This window comes from Dendrobates tinctorius, unplaced genomic scaffold (genome assembly GCF_039654945.1).
Source record: "Dendrobates tinctorius isolate UK_male_01 unplaced genomic scaffold, ASM3965494v1 ptg000229l, whole genome shotgun sequence".
Taxonomy (NCBI): Eukaryota; Metazoa; Chordata; class Amphibia; order Anura; family Dendrobatidae; genus Dendrobates; species Dendrobates tinctorius.
Window position 1 is genome coordinate 371,706 of NW_027361896.1, and position 27,209 is coordinate 398,914.

At 43.0% G+C, this 27,209-nt stretch overlaps 1 protein-coding gene across 2 annotated transcripts in view; it reads right to left on the reverse strand.

Moving 5' to 3' along the window:
• Positions 1-1,391: 1,391 nt before the first annotated feature.
• The window catches only part of ATPSCKMT (ATP synthase c subunit lysine N-methyltransferase), a 248,618-nt gene continuing 222,800 nt past the window's right edge, over positions 1,392-27,209 (reverse strand). For both annotated transcript variants that reach the window (XM_073555714.1, XM_073555713.1), the window contains one exon: positions 1,392-2,333. In XM_073555714.1, the coding sequence (XP_073411815.1) occupies positions 2,124-2,333 (210 nt within the window). In that variant the 3' untranslated portion in view covers positions 1,392-2,123. The remainder of the gene's footprint in view (positions 2,334-27,209) is intronic.

Below are 27,209 nucleotides of genomic sequence, written 5' to 3' on the forward strand. Positions count from 1 at the left end.
TGGTAACTAACGTACACATCGGGTATCTAAGGAACGCACGTCACTTGGATACCCGATGTGTACGTTAGTTACCAGCTCCCTGCATCGGCGCGCTGGTAACTAACGAAAACAGCGATGCCGCGCGCTCGGCGTTGCTGTGCTGATCGCTGGTGAAGCTGACAGTTCACCAGCGATCACATAGCGATTCACCAGTGATCCTGACACATTGATATCGTTGTCAGGATCGCTGGTGAGTCGCTATGTGTGACTCCAGCCTTACACCGATTAAAATGATACTTGGGTTGGCGAAATCTGTCTTATGTTTTTCTTTTTTTATCTGTGTTTGGATTTTTAAATTAATGAGATGCTTCATGCCAGATAAAGAGAAGTTCCTGATTCTGGGCTCCCCCTGCAGTCTGTGTCAGAGGGTGGTCTGTGTCGGCACGGTAATAAATTGTGTTATTTCCAGCTTTACAGAAAGACGATACCACTGAGTAGCAAAGTGTGAAAATTGGTTATTGCTGCCATTACCCCTAAACTTTGTTCCATCTTGAGACGTGCTCAAAAAGGGGCAATTGTGGATCAAGCCACTCGGTGGGGCAGCACCTATTTAATGATTTAGTGATTGCTTGAGCTGAAACCCTGTCTTGTAGACATGAGCAACCCTTAGGTAACACTAAATTAAGGTCAATGGACACAGATGGCTGAATTTTAAAGTATTGATTCATGACTGATTTACAGTGACAAAAAAATTAGAAGCTGAGGATTTAACTCCTGGCATTTTCATAAAGGAGTGAAAGACCTTGCGGTTTTGCTGGTCTCTAAGAAAAGGTTTAATCGCAAATAGCATTGCTGCTTCAATGAAATGGAGACACTCCTATTAGAAAATAAAATTCCTCTGACAGCTGTTTATGTGGACCCAAGTCATCGTATATTGCTGGATGATCAATAGCTTACTAAAGGAAAAGAAGTTCTGTCTGAAGTAGCAGGTAGAATGAATGGGCTACAGGACTACCAAGAGTAGGAGGACTTGGCTTTTGCCAGTGCAACTGTTTCCATATCTTCAACCTCATCAGATGAGGTTAACTTTGAAAAGTATTGGGACGACCTGGTGCAGGCAAAGCGTTGACACAGCAAATGGCCCATATTTCAGCAAAATTTTTCACTTGCTCTCAAAGATGTAGAAGAGATCAACTGTTCATGAAAACTGACTGTGCATGAGGCAATTCCTTTACACCCTGAAATTGTGAGAGATGTTGCCCATGTGGCTACTGCTTTGCCACCAACGCAAGTTAGTGTAGAGAGGTTGTTCTCCAGCCTTAAAATAATTAGGTCAGATTTGAGGTCATCTATGGAGGAGGATCTGAGAGAGGAGATACCATTTCTTAGAACAAATTCATAGACTGCACAAATGTTATTCAGTACTTTATTTTTGTTGAAAATGTTTTTTTCCATTTACTGCACAGTGTATTGCATATTTACAGTTTATTAAGTTTGTTCTAAAGTTCTATTCCAATAATTATATTTTATGTTCTATCTAAACAGCTTGATTATTGTATCATAATAGTGATTAATAGCCTGTTACCATTTTACTACAGTGAATGTATCACTTAAACATGACATGTATGAGGGAGTCAGGAATTGGAGTCAGAGTCGAGGTTTGGATAACCTACTCCACACAGCCCTGCTAACCACAAAACTGGGCATTTAAAGGGGTTATCCCTCAAAAAAAGTTATCACCAATTCATGAATAGGCGATAACTTATTTATCGGTGGGAGTTTAATCCCACCAATCAGCAATATGATAATGATTCCCCCTTAGAATGGAGTGAAAATAGGCATGTTTAACTGCCTCTCTATTCATTTTCTATAGGATAAAGCTGAGCACAGAGCTCAAAAGTCCCATAGATAAAGCATGGAGTCTGGGTACTCAATTTTAACAAGGGTAGTAGGGCCCCATTCCACCATTCAATATGTTCCAACAATCTGACCTCCACTGATCTATAACTTATCACTTAGCCTGTTGCCGACATCTCAGCAACATGTAAAGATATTGCTGTATTTGTCTTTGAAAAAGCCTGAGCATACAAATAGTTTAAGGTGTGACATCTTACTGACAGTTTCACTTTAATACAATAACGTGTTTATTTGTTCAGTTCACCCATGGTTTTTAATTTGCGCTCCGATCCTGTAATACTGCTTTCATTCAATATCTTCATGTCATAAGCCCATACTGTGTCTATTCCATGTCCTGAAATGTGGTCTGGAATCCAATTTGGAAAAGGAAAACGGCAAGCAATAACTCTTGAAGTAAGAGAGAGCTCAATTTGAAGTTTTTTTTCTAGCAGTGGCATCTAAAAAATAAAAATATAATTAAAAAATAAATATATAGTAAGCTAAATGTTAATGCATTTACAGTGAATCTAATATTTTTTGTATCAAGACTGTAAATTTTCCAAATATATTTAAAAGGGCTGTGCAGTCTTAACCTACAAGTCTGCAGTCACTCTGTGAATCCTTACATTTCACTCACTGCGCACTGTGACGATTCTCCGGTAGTGGGAGCCGGCGTTCATGTGTCTGAATGTATGAAATATGCATACTCAAACCCAATATCCTACTAGATGGGCGCGGCCTCACTCTATACATGTATTTAGATGGAATATGGCTCCTGGCACCTCCGCATTATGGGAGAATTCAGAAGTCTGCAGTCACATAGAGTAACTGCAGACTTGTAGGTTAAGGTTTTACTACCCCTTTAAGATTTTGGTGTTCTGCTGAACAGTTCTAAAGAAACTTCCTCAAGCTCAATGTGGACAAATCTGAACTAATTATCTTTCCTCCATCTCACATACCTTCCCTACATGATCTATTTATCACAATAAATGAATTCACACTTTCCCCTGTCCCAGTGATCCGCTACCTTGGAGTAACCCTTGACTCTGCCCTGTACTTCAAACTGCACATCCAAGCTCTGGCCACCTCCTGTGGCCTCCAGCTCAAAACTATTTCCACAATCCGTCTTTTCCTCAACCCTCACTCTACCAAAATGCTTGTGCATGCCCTTATCTCCTGCCTCGACTACTGCAACATCCTCCTCTGTGGCCTACCTTCTAACACTCTCGCACCCCTCCAGCCCCTCAACTCTGCTGCCTGACTAATTAATCTCTCTCCTCTCTACACTCCTGATTCCCCTCTTTGCAAATCCCTTCACTGGCTCCCAATTTCCCAGCATATCCAGTTTAAACTACTAACACTGACCTACAAAGCCATCCATAACCTTTCTTCTCCGTATATTTCTGAACTAATCTCTCAATATCATCGCTCATGTAATCTCCAGTCCTCCCAAGATCTCCTTTTCTCCTCCATGCTTATTTGCTCCTCACCCAATCGCCTCCAAGATTTCTTCTGAATATCCCCCATTCTCTGGAATTCTGAGCCCCAACACGTCCAGTTAACCACTACATTTGGATCCTTCAGACAGAACCTGAAGACCCATCTCTTCAAAAAAGCTTACAACCTGTAATGATGACCCGGCCACCTCAACACCATCGGAACTATTGCAACCCCCGACCTACTGTCTCCTTCCCCATAATCCTGTGGAATGTAAGCCCGTAAGGGCAGGGTTCTCCTCCCTCTGTACCAGTCTGTCATTGTTAGTTTGTTTACTGTGATATTTGTATTTTGTTGTAATCCCATCTCATGTACAGCACCATGGAATTAATGGTGCTATATAAACAAATTAATAATAATAATTAGCCTTTTGCAAAATTGTGAAAACAATTGAAAGAGTAGGTTGGCCTTGTTTAAGTTTTCTTTCTTACATTTATGTCAACAAAAATGTACAGCACTAAAAACATTTTAAATTCTAGAACATTTCAATGACAAAAATTAGAAATCAGGTCAGTGGGATCAGACTAAAGACCGGGATCAGTAAAGACTTGCATACCCCATAAAAAAAAAACAAACATCTTCAGCAAATTTTTTTAGAACTATGCATTGTGCTATTCCTCCTAGAAATGTGTGAATAAATTGACAAACAAGTTTTGCCATTTGGAGGGGTGGCCCGTCAGTGCTAGATGAATAGGGATAAATCTCTTTGTCAGGGGGAAATTAACCCCTATTTGTCAATATACTCAAATATTCATGAGGAAGAAATTAGAAATGACAAAAGAAGAATTTTAAGTTACAATGCTTCAGCACGTATACATTTTTTTTTTTCAATTTCAAGACTTTTATTGAAGGAATTTTAACAAAGTACGGTAAACATATACCCTTTAACAATCAAAACTGTAGTCACAAACACAGAATGAGACCAGTCCGATCAAATTCTATACTATATGAAAGTGTGAGAGGCCTCTAAACCAAGTCCAAGCAGAACTTAAGGGGTTAAGGTCCTAAGAAAATAGTAGGACTGAGAAGAACAGAAGGGACATGTCAGGAAAGAATAAATGGACCTGAAAAAAGAAAGAATGAAAAGAGGAATAGGACAAAAGATGGACAAAGAACAAAAACTAAAAGCTGTCATATCAAACTTCGTAAAGATTAACCCCTTTACCATCCCAAGGTGGTTTGCATATTAATGATTAGGTCAATTTTTACAATTCTCTTGAACGCTTTAATGGATCCCACTGATTCTGAGATTGTTTTTGTGACATGTTGTACTTCATGATAGTGGTAAAATTTCATTGATATGACTTGCGCTTATTTGTGAAAAAAAATTGAAATCTGCTGAAAATTTGCAACATTTTGCAATTCTTATGTCCTTAAATCAGATAGATATGTTACACAAAGTCATTAACATAATTTCCCACATTTCTGATTCACATCAGCACGATTTTTAAGCAACATTTTATATTCGTAAGGAAGTTATAAGGGTTAAAATTTGACCAACAATTTCTCATTTTTTCAACAAAATTTACTCAACCATATTTTTTTAAGGGACCACATCACATTTGATTTGACTTTGAAGGGCATATATGACAAAAAATACCCAAAAGTGACATCATTCTAAAAACTGCACCCCTCAAGGTGCTTAAAACTAGAGTTGATCAAATATGTTCAGAAATAGTCGCTGAATCTGAATTTGCCATTCTTGTGCCATATTGGTACCCTATTTGTGCCAAATTTAAGTTTAATGATCGTTTCCGAACATATTCATTCATTAATTTATACTCCCATTGATGTTCAGCGAATATTGCAAATACAATATTCGCTGCTGATCGTAATTCGAAAGAAATTTTGAAAAATTTGCTCAACTCTACTCAAAACCACATTTAAGAAGTTTGTTACCCCCTTAACCCCCGGAGCTTTTTTCAGTTTTGCGTCTTCATTTTTCGCTCACTTCCTTCCCAGAGCCATAACTTTTTTATTTTTCCGTTAATATGGCCATGTGAGGGCTTATTTTTTGCGGGACAAATTGTACTTTTGTAAGACACCATTGGTTTTACCATGTCGTGTACTAGAAAATGGGAAAAAGATTACAAGTGTGTTGAAATTGCAAAAAAAAGTGCAATCCCACACTTGTTTTTTTAAAACACTAAATGCTAAACCTGACCTTCCATTATGATTTTCCAGGTCATAACGAGTTCATAGATAAAATAAGAACCTTGGCATGTTTGGTGTCTAAGCGTTGAACAAAAATTCCAAACCTTGCTAAAAAAAAAAAAAAGTGTCATTTCCCTATACTTGTAGCAAAACTCCATTTTTCGTGATCTCAGGTTGGGTGAGGGTTTATTTTTGTGTGCCAGGCTGAGGTTTTTAATAATACCATTTTGGTGCAGATACAATCTTTTGATCGCCCTTTATTGCATTTTAATGCAATGTTGCGGCGACCAAAAAAAACGTAATTCTGGCATTTTGACTTTTTTTCTCACTATGCCGTTCAGCGATCAGGTTAATCCTTTTTTTATTGATCAGGTGATTCTGAACGTGGCGATACCAAATATGTGCATGCTTGATTTTATTTTTATTGTTTTATTTTGAATGGGGCGAAGTGGGGGCGATTTGAACTTTTATATTTTTTACATTTTTAAACACTTTTTTTTTTTACTTTTGGCATGTTTCAATAGTCTCCATTGGAGACAAGAAGCTGCCATAGCCCAATCGGCTCTACTACACAGAAGCAATGGTCAGATCACCTCTATGTAGTAGAATTGCTGATTTACTATGAGCGCCGACCACTGGGTGGCGCTCACAGCAATTTGACACTGACAACCATAGAGGTCTCCAGGACGCGGGGTTACCAATGTATTTCCAGTGCGATTGACGGAAGTGCCATTTAAATACTGCTGTCAGCGTTTGACAGCGGCATATAACTAGTTAATAGCCGCGTGTGGATCGTGATTTCACCCGTGTCTATTGCGGGCACATGTCAGCTGTTCAAAACTGCTGACATGTCCAGGAAAGATATGGGCTCACCGCTGTAGCCCACATCAAAGGGAGGGAGGTCGACATTGGCACACTATTACGTCCAATGTCGGAAAGGGGTTAACACTAGAGTTGAGCGACTTTTGTTTTTTTAGGGTTGAGTTTCGTTTCGTGAAACCCGACTTTTCCAAAAGTCGGGTCGAGCAAGATCGGCCGATTATAGGGAAAAGTCGGGGTCTTCCCGAAACACGAAACCCAGTAAGTCAATGGGGAATAAAAGTCGGCAGTGAGAGGAGGACAGGAAACACACCTACAGTGCCCATTTGAATGCCAAAAGCATCAATTCTTCTTACTTAAGCTTGTCAACCTTAATTAACTTCATAATACAAGTTACGCATTGAAAAATGGGGGTTATTTGGCTAAAGTTGCGGGGGGGTAGGGCTGGCTCCAGGTTTTGATGTGCCCTGGGCGAAAGAGCGCCCCTTTAACACATACCACAACTCATCATGCTCCGATACGGCAGAGAAATAGCGGTATAGTACAATGAAAAATACTTCACTTTTTACATCTCATGACGAGGCCCATGTATTTCTCCATACAGAATCATTGGTCCCATATAATGTTTGAAACAGTATATGATGAGCTCCACATAATGCTACAGTATATGTTGGTCCCCATGGATGAAGCTCCACTGTGTTATGGGCCCAAATAATGCTCCAAACATAATGGGCCCCATTTCTAATGCTCTAGTGTATAATGGGCCCTGTAAATGCTGCTCCAGTGTCTGATGTCCACCTTTGGAATGTTTCAGTGTATGGTGGGCCCCATCTATCATTCTCCAGAGTATAGTGCTCCCCAAAAATTGCTGTCCCAACATTGAAAACAATCAAATAAGTCTCCTCGCTAGGGAATCCCTGTACTTGTCTGGACTCCTCGTCGTCCCCATCTTCCATCTCACTGCACAGTATTTCAACTTTGCAAGTGCTGTGATCCTGAGCAAGCGGGGGGGCCCACTTGTTGACGACGGCACTGGCACAGGGCCCCTGATAGTACGGTGGTGTGCCTGATGGCGGGTGGGCCGAACCTGCACTTTCATCTGCAACTTCCTCTTTGTCACCGTGTAAGATGGAACTGTATATGGGAAGGGTAACCTGAGTTTCATCAGGGTCAGATTCAGGCCGTGTAGCGTGCGAGGGGAATGTAGTGGTCTGGGTCAATGTACCAGCAGATTCATCGAGCAGTGGCTGGGCATCAGTGCACTTGTGTCGCCCCCAGGAGTACGGTCGCCACAGTGGCATTACCTTCCTCCTAGGGAGTGTGATGTCATGCTTGGGAGCAACGAACGATCTCTCTAGCAGGTTAACTGATTGGGCGGCGTTATTCCCACGAGTCATGACCCTCCAAACAGCGTTCATGAAGGCAAAGTGTTTGTTTTACGTGGGCAGTATGGTTGCAAAGCTGAACCTTAAAGGAATGTCCAGAAGGCACCACCAGGAGTGGAGTCTATGGTTAAATTCGACTCCACCTGGGAAACCTCAAACATGCCAGCTACAGAACAGATGCACACATTGCAAGCTTAATTCCGTTAACGAACGAGACTCCGTCATGCCCCGCGGTCCGAGTCCGGCTTACTAGAGGGACACGTGAGGCTCTGGCACATGAGATTGGCCAATAACTGGTGTGTCATGCCCTTACATGTCCGTGGCTGCATGTGCGCTACACTGAAAAGGCCAGCGTTTGTCGCTTACAGGTGCAGATAACCCGCTGAACAACGTTAGTGATGGGGATCACTGATTACAATTATTACCCGCGAACAATGATTTCCCAGCCAGTAAGTGCAGGTCAACCGCAGTTCCGGACATTCAGCTGATGCAAAAGGTGAAATAGGTCAAGTCCCAGGAAGAGGTGGACCAAAGCAAGCCATTTTTCTGTCACCCTATGTGTCATCAGGGGAAGGTGGGACAAAATCCTTTGGGTTGACAGACGGGTCCTTTTTTCTGTCAGGATTGATCCAGCTGCACTGAAGACTCTTTCCGATAGCACACTTGCAGCTGGGCAAGCGAGCTCCTGTAAGGCATATTGTGCCAATTCAGGCCAGGTGTCCAGTTTAGTGGCCCAATAGTCAAAGGGGAATGACCTGTGCGGGAGAACATCGATATGGGAGGAAAAGTAGTTTGTAACCATAGTTGACAACTGCTGTCTCCTGTCACTTTCCATCGATGCAGTATTACCAGTTGTGTGAGCGGTACTTGAAAAATCAGTCCACAACATTGTCATGAAACCCCTGTCTCCAACACCACTTCTGCTGTGTGCACCACAAACACCTCTGCCAAGCTGCCCCCGGCCCGTACGGCTCGTGTGAGAACCATCACCACTGCTGTGTGCTGGGAATGCCTCAAGCAACCGATTTACCAGAATTGCTTGTTTATTAGAAAAATATTAGGTCAAGGTTGTCCTGTGGCATGATGTTTTGTAATTTGCCTTTATAGCGTGGATCCAGGATGCTGGCCAACCAGTAGTCGTCATCGTTCATCATTTTGGCAATGCGGGGGTCCCTTTTTAGGATCTGCAAGGCATAATCTGACATGTGGGCCAATGTTCCCGGTGTCAATGATGCACTGCGAGTGCTGGTTGGAGGAGCACTTTCTGGCAAATCCACATCCCTCCAGTCACGCACAAACCCTGTACCAGACCTTGCCACGCCAACATTTTCACTTGCCCCACGAGATGCATCCTCCTCCCCTAAGTAATCATCCCCATCATCCTCCTCCTCCTCTTCTTCCTCCACCTCGTCCAGGAGAGGTCCCTGAACAGACAATGGCTGAATGTCATCAAGGATTCCCTCCTCCTCTTCCTCCTCATCAACATTGGCTGCAGAAGCCTGCTCCTTAAGGTGCGTCAAAGTTTGCATGAGCAGACGCATAAGTGGGATGCTCATGCTTAGGATGGCGTCGTCTGCGCTTACCAGCCGTGTGCATTCCTCAAAACACTGAAGGACTTTACAGAGGTCTTTCAGCTTCGACCACTGCACACCTGTCAACTCCATGTCTGCTCTCAAAGTGCCTGGCCGTGTATCCTCCCACAAATGCATTATGGCCTGCCTCTGCTCGCACAGCCGCTCCACCATGTGCAGGGTGGAGTTCCACCTTGTTGCAATGTCGATAATGAGGCGGTGGTTGGGAAGGTGGAGCAATCACTGCAGCTTCTGCATACGAACGGAGTGTACAGGCGACCGGCGGATGTGCGCGCACAGTCTTCGCACCTTCTGGAGCAGGGCTGTTAACTCCGGATAATTTTTGAGGAAACACTGCACCACCAGGTTCAAGGTGTGAGTCAAGCAAGGTATATGGCTGAGTTTTGAAAGGGCTATGGCTGCCACAAAATTACGGCCGTTATCACTAACTACATTGCCTGCCTCAAGATGTACACTGCCCAGCCATGACTCAGTTTGTCGCTTCAAGTACTCGGCCAGCACCTCGGCGGTGTGTCTGTCGCCCAAACACATCATCTGCAACACAGCCTGCTGACGCTTTCCACTAGCTGCTCGATAGGGGGACACCTCGTGTGCAACAGTGGCAGCTGCAGATGGAGTGCTCGTACGACTGCGCTCTGTGGACGAGATTTCGCTTCTGGAGGAGGAGGAGGAGGGTCGAACGCCTACAGCCAACTGTTTCCTATACCGTGGGCTAGGCAGCACTGTCCCACCACCGCTGTCCCCTGTGGACCCTGCATCCACCACATTATCCCAGTGCGCAGTGATGGACACATAACGGCCCTGGCCATGCCGACTGGACCATGCATCAGTTGTGAGGTGCACCTTTCCGCTCACTGACTGCTTGAGTGCATGGACAATGCGGTCTTTCACATGATGGTGGAGGGCTGGGATGGCTTTGCGAGAGAAGAAGTGGCGACTGGGTAGGTCATAGCGTGGTACTGCATAGGCCATGAGTTCGCGGAAAGCTGCGCTTTCCACCAGCCGAAAGGGCATCATCTCAAACGAGATTAGTTTGGCAATGTGGGTGTTCAAACCCAGTGTACGCGGATGAGAGACTGAGTACTTTCTTGACCTACTCATAGTGTCTGGGAGGGTGAGCTGGACTTGAGAGCTGCATATGGTGGAAGTAGCGGTGGACAGGGCGGACTGAGAGAGGGTTGATGATGGTGATGAAGTTGTTGTTCTTTCTGATGGCCTAGAATCAGTCTTTCGTTGATATAACAGTGGGATTCCCTGACTGCTGTGGCCTTGCAACGACACCTCAACATTTGCTGCTGTGCTAACCGGTGGGCTTACAGTGGGGGAAACAATGTAGCGTTGCTGACTACCTTCGTCGTGATCAGTTGCACATGTGGCACTTGAGGTTTGGTGTTGTGTCCACGCTTGCAAGTGCATGGTGTTTAAATGTCTAAGCATGCAACTGGAATTCAAATTTTTCAGATTTTTCCCTCGGCTAAAGGTCTTTGCGCACTTCTTACAGATAACCTTGGCCTGATCATGAGGATTTTTGTTCAAAAAAGTGCCACACTGCACTCTTCCTACTTTGGCAGACATTTTGCGGCCTAGCACGCTGTGATCTTTTGACCCTCTGGACAAGCTGTCCAGCAACTCTTTTGATTTTTGGAACCTGTCTTTGGAGTGCTCCGGGCCTGCCAGATAACAGCTGTTGCGATGTCGATGTCTGCTGTGGATGCTCCTCATCTGAGCTATTGGAAGCAGCACCCTCTTCCCCCAATGGATGCCAATCTGGGTCAACAACTGGGTCATCCATCACCTCCTCTTCAATGTCATGTGCACCTTCCTCTGTGTCACCGTGTATGGTGGTATAGTGTGCGGGAAGGGGCACCTGAGTCTCATCAGGGTCAGAATCTGGCTCTGTACACTGCGAGGACAATGTAGTGCTCTGAGTGAATGTACCAGCAGAATCATCCATCAGCGGCTGTGCATCAGTGCACTGCACTCCATGTCAGATTCATCTTGGCCTGGGTAATTCACCATTTCACTTGATAATCCAGGCATGGTATGTGAAAACAGCTCCATGGAGTAATCAGTAGTATGGCCTGCGTCATCCTTCAATCTTGGTTGGGGTGAAGGACACAAGGAAAGGTGTGGTTCATGAACATGAGCCTCCAATGACGACTCAGTGCTTTTACTTTTTACAACTGAAGAAGAGGAGGCGATAGAGCTGGAGGCTGAGTCAGCAATGTAAGACAAAACTTTTTCCTGATGCTCTGGCTTTAAAAGCGGTTTGCCAACTCCTAGAAAACTAAGCCTTCGAAGCCTTATGGAGCCAGACGATGACGCAGGCTCAACACCTCCTGCATTCGGTCCTATTTTGCTCTTGCCACTACCATCAGATCCACCACCAACACCATCATTACCAGCTGCCAACCCCCGCCCAATTCCACGGCCTCTTCCACCAGCCTTCCTCATTTTTGGTAGAAATGTAGACAAAATCCAACAAACTATATAGTAATGTAAAACAAGGTACAAGGTGTCTATAGGGCAGGGGAGATTTTGAATTTCTTCAGACACTTGTGGACACTGGACACTTTTGGATTGTGTGAGGCCCACTGAATATCTGAGCGCTATGTCACAGGCTCGATGGCACAGCTGTGACCAAAGTGACTAGAGGATAACGGAGATTTTGAATTTCTGCAGACACTTGTGGACACTGGACACTTTTGGATTGTGTGAGGCCCACTGAATATCTGAGCACTATGTCACAGGCTCGATGGCACAGCTGTGACCAAAGTGACTAGAGGATAAGGGAGATTTTGAATTTCTGCAGACACTTGTGGACACTGGACACTTTTGGATTGTGTGAGGCTCACTGAATATCTGAGCGCTATGTCACAGGCTCGATGGCACAGCTGTGACAAAAGTGACTAGAGGATAAGGGAGATTTTGAATTTCTGCAGACACTTGTGGACACTGAACACTTTTGGATTGTGTGAGGCCCACTGAATATCTGAGCGCTATGTCACAGGCTCGATGGCACAGCTGTGACCAAAGTGACTAGAGGATAAGGGAGATTTTGAATTTCTGCAGACACTTGTGGACACTGGACACTTTTGGATTGTGTGAGGCCCACTGAATATCTGAGCGCTATGTCACAGGCTCGATGGCACAGCTGTGACCAAAGTGACTAGAGGATAACGGAGATTTTGAATTTCTGCAGACACTTGTGGACACTGGACACTTTTGGATTGTGTGAGCCCACTGAATATCTGAGCGCTATGTCACAGGCTCGATGGCACAGCTGTGACCAAAGTGACTAGAGGATAATGGAGATTTTGAATTTCTGCAGACACTTGTGGACACTGGACACTTTTGGATTGTGTGAGCCCACTGAATATCTGAGCACTATGTCACAGGCTCGATGGCACAGCTGTGACCAAAGTGACTAGAGGATAACGGAGATTTTGAATTTCTGCAGACACTTGTGGACACTGGACACTTTTGGATTGTGTGAGCCCACTGAATATCTGAGCGCTATGTCACAGGCTCGATGGCACAGCTGTGACCAAAGTGACTAGAGGATAAGGGAGATTTTGAATTTCTGCAGACACTTGTGGACACTGGACACTTTTGGATTGTGTGAGGCCCACTGAATATCTGAGCGCTATGTCACAGGCTCGATGGCACAGCTGTGACAAAAGTGACTAGAGGATAAGGGAGATTTTGAATTTCTGCAGACACTTGTAGACACTGGACACTTTTGGATTGTGTGAGCCCACTGAATATCTGAGTGCTATGTCACAGGCTCGATGGCACAGCTGTGACCAAAGTGACTAGAGGATAAGGGAGATTTTGAATTTCTGCAGACACTTGTGGACACTGGACACTTTTGGATTGTGTGAGCCCACTGAATATCTGAGCGCTATGTCACAGGCTCGATGGCACAGCTGTGACCAAAGTGACTAGAGGATAAGGGAGATTTTGAATTTCTGTAGACACTTGTGGACACTGGACACTTTTGGATTGTGTGAGGCCCACTGAATATCTGAGCGCTATGTCACAGGCTCGATGGCACAGCTGTGACCAAAGTGACTAGAGGATAACGGAGATTTTGAATTTCTGCAGACACTTGTGGACACTGGACACTTTTGGATTGTGTGAGCCCACTGAATATCTGAGCGCTATGTCACAGGCTCGATGGCACAGCTGTGACCAAAGTGACTAGAGGATAACGGAGATTTTGAATTTCTGCAGACACTTGTGGACACTGGACACTTTTGGATTGTGTGAGGCCCACTGAATATCTGAGCGCTATGTCACAGGCTCGATGGCACAGCTGTGACCAAAGTGACTAGAGGATAACGGAGATTTTGAATTTCTGCAGACACTTGTGGACACTGGACACTTTTGGATTGTGTGAGCCAACTGAATATCTGAGCGCTATGTCACAGGCTCGATGGCACAGCTGTGACCAAAGTGACTAGAGGATAAGGGAGATTTTTAATTTCTGCAGACACTTGTGGACACTGGACACTTTTGGATTGTGTGAGCCCACTAAATATCTGAGCGCTATGTCACAGGCTCGATGGCACAGCTGTGACCAAAGTGACTAGAGGATAAGGGAGATTTTGAATTTCCGCAGACACTTGTGGACACTGGACACTTTTGGATTGTGTGAGGCCCACTGAATATCTGAGCGCTATGTCACAGGCTCGATGGCACAGCTGTGACCAAAGTGACTAGAGGATAACGGAGATTTTGAATTTCTGCAGACACTTGTGGCCACTGGACACTTTTGGATTGTGTGAGCCCACTGAATATCTGAGCGCTATGTCACAGGCTCGATGGCACAGCTGTGACCAAAGTGACTAGAGGATAAGGGAGATTTTGAATTTCTGCATACACTTGTGGACACTGGACACTTTTGGATTGTGTGAGGCCCACTGAATATCACAGCGCTATGTCACAGGCAGAAATTGGCTAGTGTATCACAAACTACAAGGTGTATGTAGAATTGGGCAGAATAGGAATCTCCCTGGAGTGCAGGTCTGTAAGAACGGAACATGTCCTCGACTTATTCTCACAGAGTGACACAGATAGCTTCACTGTGGCTGTGATAACAGCTGTTACACGGTACTGTGTGAGGAGCGTACACCGCTGTATGGTGTGAAAAAATGCACGCTCAGTACCTCAGCAGGACAAAAAAAAAAATTGGGATTGCTTTTAAAAAAGCAGTTTGCAGCTCAGTACCTCAGCAGGACAAAAAAAAAAAATTGGGATTGCTTTTAAAAAAGCAGTTTGCAGAGCAGTGGGTAAACAGCAATGCAGCTGTCAGGAAGCCTTAGAAGGCAGCCCAACAACCAACACCACTGATACACCACAATATAGCCTCCCTTTGCACTGCACACACAGTGACTGGTGTGTTGTACAGGCACAATCGCTAGCAGCAGAAGCAGTTTTTTTTTCTTCTTCCCTGCCTAACGCTCTCCCTACAGAATCAGCAGCAACCTCTCCCTATGCTAAGATCGGCAGAAGTAAGATGGCGGTCAGCGTGCATGCCCTTTTATACCCCCTGTGACGCCCACCAAAGCAAGCCAATCACTTGCATGCCCTTCTGAAAGATGGTGGTGACCCGTGCCTATGTCATCACTTTGCCCACAGTGTCCGTAGATCCTGATTGGCTGAAAAAGAGCGCAAAACATACTTTTGAAATGCGACTTTGGCACGTAAGTCGCCGACCTCGTGGCCGACCTCATCCTAGGGTCGGGTTTCGTTTCATGAAACCCGACTTTGCCAAAAGTCGGCGACTTTTGAAATTTTTCGACCCGTTTCGCTCAACTCTAGTTAACACTTCATGTGCTTCACAGGAATTTTTGGAATGTGGAACAAAAAAACCAAACATTTACATTTCTTTCACAAAAATTTTCCTTTAGACCTAATTTTTTTTACTTTTGCAAGGTTAACAGGAGAAAATAGACCTATATTTTGTTGTACAATTTCTCCTGAGCAATAACCCAAATCTGGGGATAATCCACTGTTTGGGCGCATGGCAAGGCTTGGAAGGGAATAAGCGCCATATGACTTTTTGAATGCAAAATTTGCTGGAACAATTAGAGAACACCATGTCATGTTGAGAGAGACCCTAATATATTTAATTTTGCATCTTCATAAGGGTAACATGATAAATTACACAATAAGTTGTATGCCGATATCCCATATGAGGAAGAAAATTACTGTTTGTGCGCATGGCAAGGCTTGGAAGGGAAGGAGCGTCATTTGACTTTTTGAATGTAATATTTGCTGGAAACAATAGATGACGCCATGTCCTGTTTGAAGAGCCCCTGAGGTGCTTAAAAAGTAGAAACCCCCCACAAGTGACATCATTTTGGAAACTAAACTCAAGAAATGCATTTAATATGTGTGGTGTGCACCTTCAACACCCAGGTGCTTTACAGAAGTTTATAACGGTGAGCAGTGATAATAAAACCATAAAAAAGTTCCTCAAAAATATTTTTTCGCTACAATTTTTTTTATTTTCACAAGGGTAACAGGAGAAATTGCACCATACAATTTGTTGTGCAATTTCTCTTCAGTACGCTGATAGCCCAAATGTGGGGGAAAACTACTCTTGAGATACAGTGCAAAACTCAGAAGGGAAGAAGTGCCATAATTGAGTTCACATTTTGCTGGAATTGCTTGAGGGTGCCATTTCACATTGGCAGAGCCCCTGAGGTGCCAGAATAACAAACACCCCATATGTGAACTCATTTTACAAACTACACCCCCCAATGAATTCATCTAGGAGAGCAGTGATCGTATTAAAACCACATGTGCCTCACAGAATTTTATACCATTGCATGGTGAAGAAAGAATACATTACATTTTTACCACTAAAATGTTGTTTTAGACCCAAGTTTTTAATATTTCTAAGGGCTGCTAGGAAAATTTTTTACAACAAACTGAGGTCCATTTTTTCCTGAGTGTGACAACACCCGACATGTAAATCAGTAAATACTTTTCAAGCACAGTGCAAAACTCAGAAGGGAAGGCATGCCATATCAACAAATTTATCTAGGGGTGCAGTGATCATATTTACACCACAGATGTGTCACAGAATTTTTTCCATTGTGCAGTGAAGAAAAAAAATTACATTTTTACCACCAAAATTATGTTTTACCTCCAGATTTTACATTTTCACAAAAATAAGTGGGTAAAATGGCACGATAATTTGTCACACAATTTCTACTGAATGTGGCAATATCCCATATGTGACTGTGCAGTGCTGCTTAGCCTTAAGGCGAGACTCAGGAGGGACAGACCACTATTTGCCTCCTGGAGCACAGATTTTCATGGAATAGTTTGCAGACTCCATATACTGAGCCCCCAAGTTCTAGAAAAGCAAAATCCCCACTCAAGTGACCCATTTTTGGAAATTATATCCCTTTGAGAATTTATCTACAGGTGTCGTGACTATTTTGACTCCATGGGTGTTTTCCAGAAACAAACAGCAGTGGATGTTGCTGAGTGAAAATTGCAAACTGCTGTTGTAGTGAACTACATTGTAGTGACCAGTACCTTTTGCCCAGCTCATGCTTCTGGAGAAAAGCACCCGTAAATTAGGCGGTCTCTCATCGCTACAGAAATGTCAAACATCTGGACGCTATATGTGGTTTAGACACACTGGGGATCAGAAGGGAGGGGGCATTTGGATTTTAAAACAAAGAATTTGCTGAATTTCTTTTGGAGGGTGAAGAGTCATTTCGCTTTTCCAGAGCCTTTCTGCTGCCTGTAACATGGAAGTCCCTATATTTGTGTTAACAGATGATGGACCTTAGTTGGGGGGACTTGCTTTTTGGTGAATTTACGTAATGTTTGGGATCACATTTAACCTGTGCTCTACGCTAGGTACTTAAATTGGGGTTTCGAACTAAATATCTGAATGACGTGATTCAAATGAAACCTCTGAAGGATTCATTCACTATAATGAGGCAGCAGAGTTACTCCAGGCTCAGTCTGGCCTCTGTTCAGCAGTGTCCTTTTCAGAAGTGCACAAAACTGTGGCCGACTGCACTTTTATGCAAGCTTAAAAAGACAGACATAGCTGAATCATAGGCCAGTCATTGATCACCATGCCTCCATCTGCCTCATTATAGGAAATCTTTTGCCGGGGATTCCGTATGAATAACGTATTTCAGAAATTTGCATGGAAACCTTAGTGTCAGTGCTCAGCGTAGAGCGCAGGATAGATGTCCACCGAGCCTTACTGCAATCTTTGGGAGGCAGAATGAACAAATCAACAGCAGGTGAAGAATTGGTTTTATTTTTTACGACATTCCTTGTGCGGTATAAGTGATTAGACCAGTTTATTCTTTGGGTTGGTGTGATTACAGCGATACCAGATTTAGATTTTTTTATGTTTGGCTGCTGTTACATACACTAAGGCTAGTTTCACACTAGCGCTTTTGAGCGCAGCGACGGCCTGCGCACGGCCGCCGCTAAGCCCCGCCCCCTGCCACGCCTCCACCGGTAGCTCCGCCTACCGGCGCATGACGCTGCATGCGCCCTGCGTCCCCTATCTTTATCACTGGGGGAGCAGGCCGTGCGCAGTATGCGTTTGGCGGCGCATGCGCCTTTTTGATGGTGCGCCGGCGCAACCAAACTGCAGCATACTGCGCACGGCATGCGCCACAAGTGATAAAGATAGGGGACGCAGGGCGCATGCAGCCTCATGCGCCGGTAGGCAGAGCTACCGGTGGAGGCGCGGCAGGGGGCGGGGCTTAGCGGCGGCCGTGCGCAGGCCGTCGCTGCGCTCAAAAGCGCTAGTGTGAAACTAGTCTTAAAGAAGCTTTTTTTCAAAAAGTAGTTTTTGCATCCCCATATTTAGACAGCTATCATTTTTACATATTTCTGCTGACAGAGTCTTGTTTGGGCTTGTTTTTTGAAGGACAAGTTGTTGTTTTTATTGGTACCATTTTCCAGCACATGACATTTTTCATCACTTTCTTTTCCAATTTTTGGGAGGCAGAATGAGCAAAAACGAGCAATTCAGGAATTTTTTTTGGTTAATGTCGTTTCACGTTTGGTAAAATTGATAAGGCAGCTTTATTCTTTGGGTCAGTACAATTATGACGATACCACATTTATATAGTTTTTTTCTGTTTTGGTGCTTTTGCAGAATAAAAACTATTTTGGAGAAAAAATAATTATTTTTGCATTGCTGTATTCTGAGAGCTATAACTTGTTTTATTTTTCTGCTGCTGGAGCAGAAAATATTGCCTCAAATTTTCTCATCTCTGTGGGTGTGTGGTAGTTCGTATTGGTGTAAATCTCCTCCAGTGTGAAGTCCTTCTGCTACCGGAGCTTTTCTTTTTGCGGGACAGGATGATGTTATCAGCTGTACCAAGTTTATTTATGTTCGTCTTTGTGATCGCGTTTTATTTCATTTTTTGTTCAGTCGTATGATGATAAAGCATTGTTTTTTGCCTTACTTTTTCTACGGTGTTAACTAAAAGGGTTAACTATTGGGACAAGTTTATAGGTCAGGTCATTCTAGACATAGCAATACCAAATATGTGTACTTTTATTTTTTAGATACATTTTTTCTTGAAAAAATTTTTTATTTATGGGTATAATATATATTTTTTTATATTTCTACAATTTTACAATTTTTTTTAAACTTTATTACTTTGTCCCACAATGGGACTTTCATTTTTTGCAGGCTCATCACTTGTGTAGCATAGGGATGCAGGAGCTGCACTGACAGGCAAACTTGCTTCAACATGCTCTGAGCATGTTCAAGCAACTTTGCTAGCTCTGGTGACCCAGATGTCATCATGACAACATCGGGTCACCATAGCATCGATCGGGACCCCATAATTATGTCACAGGGTTTCCGATCCAAGGGAAGGGGCCTTTTTGCTAAACCTGCACCTAAAATGCTGCGATCGAGTTCAATCGCAGAATTTAGCGGGTTAAAGTGCTGTTTCTCGCACAGAGTGCTGGGTGTCAGCTGTCAGAATCAACTGACACTCGGCACAGATCAGGCATCTAAAAGGGGAAGTTATATTTCAAGGATTGAGTCATCTGAGAGGGCAGCGATATGTTGAGGGCTTTGGATTTGTCTGCATTTATTTTAAAATTTGACCACTTCTCAAACCTGCCCAGCTCTGCCATCAAAAAATGGAGAAATATATGGAGATTAGAAAAATATAAAAAAAAGTTTGTCGGCAAATGCAAAGCATTTATATTCATGGTCTTTAACCCCTTCAACCTGAAGCCTGGCTTCATCTTCCTGACCAGGCCAATTTTTACAATTCTGACCACTGTCACTTTATGAGGTCATAACTCTCCAACTCTCCAATGGATCCCGCTGATTCTGAGAATGTTTTCTCATTACATATTGTACTTTATGATAGTGGTAAAATGTATTCTATATGACTTGTGTATATTTGTTTAAAAAAAACAGAAAGCTGGCAAAAATTTAGAAAATTTCGCAATTTTCAAACTTTTAATTTTTATACCCTTAAATCAGAGAGTCATCACACAAAATCTCTCTCTCTCTATATATATAATCGTCTTATGGTGTCTGTCTGTAACCGAAATCCCACTGCGCTGACTGGTTGCGGCCGCCAGGCCGCGACCAATCAGCGACAGACGCAGCTGTTTGTAACGGTAAGCTGCGCCTGCCGCTGATTGGTTGCAGCCAGGCCGCGACCAATCAGCGGCAGGCACAGTCGGGCGCAGCACTCAATCGGGCGTAGCGCATCTGTAAAAAATAGAATTAAAATAAAAAAATGTAATACTTGCCTTCCGACGGCATCTGATCTCCGTTCCACGTGTCCCCGGCCTTGCGTTTCCAGTAATGACTTACGCCTTAGACCAGAGATGACGTCACACTTGCGAGAGCGCAACGTCATCAGCGGTGTTTTGCGCAAAGCATTACTGAGACCGTGAGGCCAGGCGCGTGGACTGGAGATCACGGGCCGTCGGAAGGTGAGTATGTAACTCTGTCTGGCCTCTGTTCAGCTTTGTCCTTTTCAGAATTGCACAAAACTGTGGCCACCGAGGGATCCATTCACTAATGAGGCAGCAAATTTACTTTGGACTCCATCTGTTCAGCGGTGTCCTTTACAGATATGCACAAAACTTTGGCACTTTTATGCCATCCTAAAAAGATGGACACCGCCGGATCACAGGTCCTAATGGTGTCCACAGTGTCTCCATCTGCCTCATTATAGGGAATCTTCAGCCAGAGGTTCTGTCTGAATCACGTATTTCATAGATTTACACAGAAACCTCTGTGTAAGCGCTCAGCACAGAACGCAGGATAAATGTGCACCGAGCCTTACTGTGATCTTTGGGAGGCAGAATGAAAGAATCAACAGCATGTGAAGAATTGGTTTTATTTATTTTTTAAGACGTTCCTCATGCGGTATAAGTGATTAGGCGACATCATTCTTTGGGTCAGTGTGATTGCAGCGATACCAGATTTATATTGGGTTTTTATGTTTGACATCTGTCACACACTAAAAGACGCTTTTTACTACGAAAACTAGTCTTTGCATCACCATATTTTGAGAGCTATAATTTTTTCACAGACGACAGAGTCATGTTATGGCTTGCTTTTTTGTGAGACGAGCTGACATTTTATTGGTACTATTTCAGGCACATGACATTTTTTGATCGCTTTCTATTCCGATTTTCGAGGGACAGAATGAACAAAAACCAGCAATTCAGGAATTGCTTTTTGTTTTTTTTATACCGTTCTGTGTGTGGTAAAATTGGTATGACAGCTTTATTCTTCAGATTAGTACGATTACAGAGATACCTTAGTTATATTGTTTTTTTATGTATTGTCGCTTTTACAAAATAAAAACTATTTTATAGAAAAAATTATTTTTGCATTGCTTTATTCTGAACGCTATAACTTTTTATTTTTCTGCTAATGGCGCTGTATGGTGGCTTGTTTTTTTGCAGGACAAGATAACGTTTTCAGCGGTACTATTTTTATTTACATTCATCTTTTTCATTGCATTTTATTGCACTTTTTGTTCGGCGGTATGATGACAAAGCACTGTTTTTTGCCTCGTTTTTTATTTAATTATTTTATGTTGTTCCCTAAAGGAGCTAACTAGTGGGACAGTTTTAGAGTGGGTCGTTACGGGCACGACGCTAACAAAGATGTGTACTTTTATTGTTTTTTTATTTAAATAAATAAATGTATTTATTGGCAAAAAAAAAATTTCTTTATTTTGGAATTTAACCCCTTACCTACAATGGACGTAAATTTCCGTCCATGTGACCCTGGACCTAATTTCCATGGATGGAATATTACATCATAGCGATCAGCGGCACCCACGTGGTGGCGGCGCCCACGTGGTGAGCGCCGCTGATCGTGCCGGGTGTCAGCTGATTATCACAGCTGACACCCGGCACAATGGAGCGCCACCGACACGTTAACCCCTTGCACACCGAGATCAAACACGATCGCGGTGTACCGGGGGTTAAAGGGAAGCATCGGAAGGGAGGGGGCTCCCTCCGTGCTTCCCTGAGCCCCCCACAGCAGTGCAATGTGCAGCGCTGCTGCAAGGGGCTCTTTCCCTGCAGGCCCCCGAATACAAGATAGCGACGGGGACCTTCGGGGGCCTGCAGGGAGCTGGCTTCCTCAGTGCCTGCAAAGCGCAGGCATGAGGAAAGCCTGTGCAGTGCCTGTGACAGATCACTGATCTGTCACAGTGATCTGTGATGTGACAGATCAGCGATCTGTCACAGGACAGTGATGTCCCACCTGGGACAATGTTATAAAGTTAAAAAAAAGTGTAAAAATAATTTTAAAAAAATCGCTAAATAAATTAAAAAAAAAAAAATATTCCCAAATAAATTCATTTTTTGGAAATAAAAAAAACCAAAACAATAAAAGTACACATATTTGGTATCGCCGCGTCCGTAACGACCCTCCCTATAAAACTGTTCCATTACTTAACCCCTTTAGCGAACCCCTTAAAAAATAAAAAACGAAGCAAAAAATAATGATTTATCGTCATACCACCGAACAAAAAGTGCAATAACGAGCAATCAAAAAGATGCATATAAATATCCATGGTACCGCTGAAAACATCATCTTGTCCCGCAAAAAACGAGCCACCATACAGCAACATCAGCATAAAAAATAAAAAAGTTATAGCTCGCAGAATAAAGCAATGCAAAAATAATTATGTTTTATATAAAATTGTTTTCATTGCATAAAAGCGCCAAAGCATAAAAAACGACCTAAATGAGGTATCGCTGTAACCGTACTGACCCAAAGAATAAAAGCGCTTTATCAATTTTACCGCACGCGGAACGGTGTAAACGCACCCCCCAAAAGAAATTCATGAAACGCTGGTTTTTGTTCATTCTGCGTCCCAAAAATCGGAATAAAAAGCGATCAAAAGATGTCACGTGCCCGAACATGGCACCATTAAAAATGTCAACTCGTCCCGCAAAAAATAAGACCTCACATGACTCGGTGGGTCAAAATATGGAAAAATTATAGCTCTCAATATGTGGTGATGCAAAAACTATTTTTACAATAAAAAGCGTCTTTTAGCGGGCGACAACTGCCAAACATAAAAACCGCCATAAATAGTAAATGAACCCCCCGTTATCACCCCCTTAGTTAGGGAAAAATAATAAAATTAAAAGAAAATGTATTTATTTCCATTTTCCCATTAGGGTTAGGACTAGAGTTAGGGCTGAGATTAGGGGTAGGGGTGTGTTGGGGTTAGGGTTGGAGTTATGATTGGGGGGGTTCCACTGTTTGGGCACATCAGGTGCTCTCCAAATGCAACATGGCGTCTGATCTCAATTCCAGCCAATTCTGCGTTGAAAAAGTCAAATGGTGCTCCTTCCCTTTCAAGCTCTGCCATGCGCCCAAACAGTGGTTTACCCCCACATATGGGGCATTAGCCTACTCAGGACAAATTGCAAAACAACTTTTGTGGTCCAATTTCTCCTGTTACCCTTAGGAAAATAAAAAATTGGGGGCAAAAATATCATTTTTGTGGAAAAAAAAGATTTTCTTATTTTCACGCCCGGGCGTTATAGACTTCTGTGAAGCACTTGGGGGTTCAAAGTGCTCACCACACATCTAGATAAGTTCCGTGGGGGGTCTAGTTTCCAAAATGGGGTCACTTGTGGGGAGTTTCAATAGTTTAGGTACATTAGGGGCTCTCCAAACGCACATGACACCCGCAGACCATTCCATCAAAGTCTGCATTCCAAAACGTCACTACTTCCCTTCCGAGCCCCGACATATTCCCATACAGTAGTTTTCTCCCACATATGGGGTATCAGCGTACTCAGGACAAATTGGACAACAACTTTTGGGGTCCAATTTCTCCTGTTACCCTTGGGAAAATAAAAAAATGGGGACTAAAAGATCATGTTTGTTGAAAAAATACGAATTTTTTATTTTCACACCCGGTCGTTATAAACTTCTGTGAAGCACTGGGGGGGTTCAAAGTGCTCACCACACATCTAGATAAGTTCCTTAGGGGGTCTAGTTTCCAAAATGGGGTCACTTGTGGGGGGTTTCCACTGTTTAGGTACATCAGGGGCTCTCCAAAAGCAACATGACACCCGCAGACCATTCCATCAAAGTCTGCATTCCAAAACGTCACTACTTCCCTTCCGAGCCCTGACGTGTGCCCATACAGTAGTTTTCTCCCACATATGGGGTATCAGAGTACTCAGGAGAAATTGGACAACTTTTGGGGTCCAATTTCTCCTGGTACCCTTGGGAAAATAAAAAAATTGGAGACTAAAAGATCAAAAATTGGGGGCAAAAATATCATTTTTGTGGAAAAAATACGATTTTTTTATTTTCACGCCCGGGCGTTATAAACTTCTGTGAAGCACTGGGGAGTTCAAAGTGCTCACCACACAGCTAGATAAGTTCCTTGGGGGGTCTAGTTTCCAAAATGGTGTCATTTGTTGGGGGTTTCCACTGTTTTGGTACATCAAGGGTTTTCCAATCGCGACATGGTGTCCGAACTCAATTCCAACCAAAAAAGTCAAATGGCGCTGCTTCCCTTCTGAGCTCTGCCATGCGCCCAAATAGTCGTTTACACCCACATATGGAGTATTAGCGAATTCAGGACAAATTGTAGAATAACTTTTAGGGTCCTGTTACCCTTGGGAAAATAAAAATTGGGGGTGAAAAGATCATTTTTGTGGAAAAAATATGATTTTTTAATTGTACCGCTGTACATTATAAACTTCTGTGAAACCCTTATGGGTTCAAAGTTCTCACCACACACCTAGATAAGTTCCTTGGGGAGTCTAGTTTCCAAAATGGGGTCATTTGTGGGGGGTTTCCACTGTTTAGGTACATCAGGGGCTCTCCAAACGTTACAAGGCATCCGATCTGAATTCCAGCCAATTTTGCAGTGAAAAAGTCAAACGGCGCTCCTTCCCTTCTGAGCTCTGCCATGCGCCGAAACAGTGGTTCCCCCCCACATATCAGGTAACAGTGTACTCAGGACAAACTGCACAATAACTTTTGGAGTCCAATTTCTGTTACCCTTGGTAAAATAAAAAAAAGTGAACCTGATGTATTTTTTTTGTGAAAAAAAGTTAAATGTTCATTTTTTTTTAAATATTCAAAAAAATTCCTGTGATGCACCTGAAGGGTTAATAAACTTCTTGAATGTGGTTTTGAGCACCTTAAGGGGTGCAGTTTTTAGAATGGTGTCACTTTTGGGTATTTTCTATCATATAGACCCCTCAAAATGGCTTCAAATGTGATGTGGTCCGTAAAAATAAAATGGTGTTGCAAAAATGAGAAATCGCTGGTCAACTTTTAACCCTTATAACTTCCTAACAAAAAAAAATTTTGGTTCCAAAATTGTGCTGATGTAAAGTAAACATGTGGAAAATGTTATTTATTAAGTTTTTTTTTGTGTGCCATATCTCTGTGATTTAAGGGCATAAAAATTCAAAGTTGGAAAATTGCGAAATTTTAAAAATTTTCGCCAAATTTCCGTTTTTTTCACAAATAAACGCAAGTTATTTGAATGAAATTTTACCACTAACATGAAGTACAATATGTCACGAGAAAACAATGGATCACCGGGATCCATAGAAGCGTTTCAGAGTTATTACCTCATAAAGGGACAGTGGTCAGAATTGTAAAAATTGGCCCGGGAGTTAACCACCCTTGGTAGTGAAGGGGTTAAAAAAAATTATATTACACATTTTTAAAAATAAATTTTTTTACATTGTCCCAGGATGGTACATCACTACATAATGTCAGATCGCTGATCTGACACTTTGCACTGCATAGTATCAGGCCGGAAAGGAGGAATGCCGGCACCTGCTCTCAGCAGGCACTCAGAAGCCACCTCCCTGCAGGACCCTGAAGGACCCCGCAGCCATCTTGGTGCCGGGGGCTTCATGGAGACCATCAGATCCATGCGATCGTATCGCATTGACCTGATGGAAGCGTGCAGGGAGCCCCCTCCCTGCGCAATGCTTCTCTATGCCACTGTCACTACTGACAGCGGCATCAGAGGGGTTAAATGCCCACGATCAGTGCTAGGGCATGTGAACTTTTGATCAGGGTCATTTGGATGTTTTGAGTTGTCACTATGATTAAAAAGAGAAAACCCAGTAAATGAATAATAAATGGCTACACCCAACCACTAATGAGTGGAGAAAAAGCCTTGGTGATATTTTTATTTATTTATATAGCACCATTGATTCCATGGTGCTGTACATAAGAATCATTCATGTTCTCGGAAAAAAGGCCAAGAAAGCAAAAATTCTGCCAGGGTATGTAAACCTTTGAGCACAAATGTATATGAAAGTTCCAGTAGGGTAAAAAGGGGGATTTTAAGTTATTACGAACCTCTTCAGGCAATTTTTTGAATGGGGAAGAGGAAATATCAGATGCAGTAAGGTTCAGGTTTGGTTACTGAAGGTTGTAAAGCAAATAATAGAATTCAAAACACATTTGCAATTTTAGTTTCAGTTTGACGGGTCTATATGACTGAAAATACCCAAAAGTGACACCATTCTAAAAACTGCATCCCCCAAGCTGATCAAAACCACATCCAAGAAGTTTATTAACCCTTCAGGTGTTTCACAGCAGCAGAAGCAACATGGAAGGAAAAAATGAACATTTAAATTTTTAGTCACAAAAATGATCTTTTAGCAACAATTTTTTTATTTTCCCAAGGGTAAAAGGAGAAAGTGGACCCCAAAAGTTGTTGTCCAATTTGTCCTGAGTACGCTGAAACCCTATATTTGGAGGGAACCACTGTTTGGGTGCACGGCAGGACTTGGAAGGGAAGGAGCGCCATTTGACCTTTTGAATGGAAAATTAGCTCCAATCGTTAGCAGACACCATGTCGTGTTTGGAGAGCCCCTGTGTGCCTAGACTTTGAAGCTCCATCACAAATGACCACATATTGGAAACTAGACCCCCTAAGGAACTTATCTAGATGCATAGTGAGCACTTTGAACCCTCAGTTGCTTCACAAATTGATCTGTAAAAATGAAAAAGTACTTTTTTCACAAAAATTTTATTTTAGCCTCAATTTTTTCATTTTCACATGGGCAACAGGATAAAATGGATCCTAAAATTTGTTGGGAAATTTCTACTGAGTACACTGATACCTTATATGCAGTCATAAACCACTGTTTGGGCGCACGGCAGGGCTCGGAAGGGAAAGAGTGCCATTTGACTTTTTGAATGAAAAATTAGCTCCAATCGTTAGCGGACGCCATGTCGCGTATGGAGAGCCCCTGTGTGCCTAAACATTGGAGCGTCCCCACAAGTGACCCCAATTTGGAAACTAGACCCTCCAAGGAACTTATCTAGATGTGTAGTGTGCACTTTGAACCCCCAAGTGCTTCATAGAAG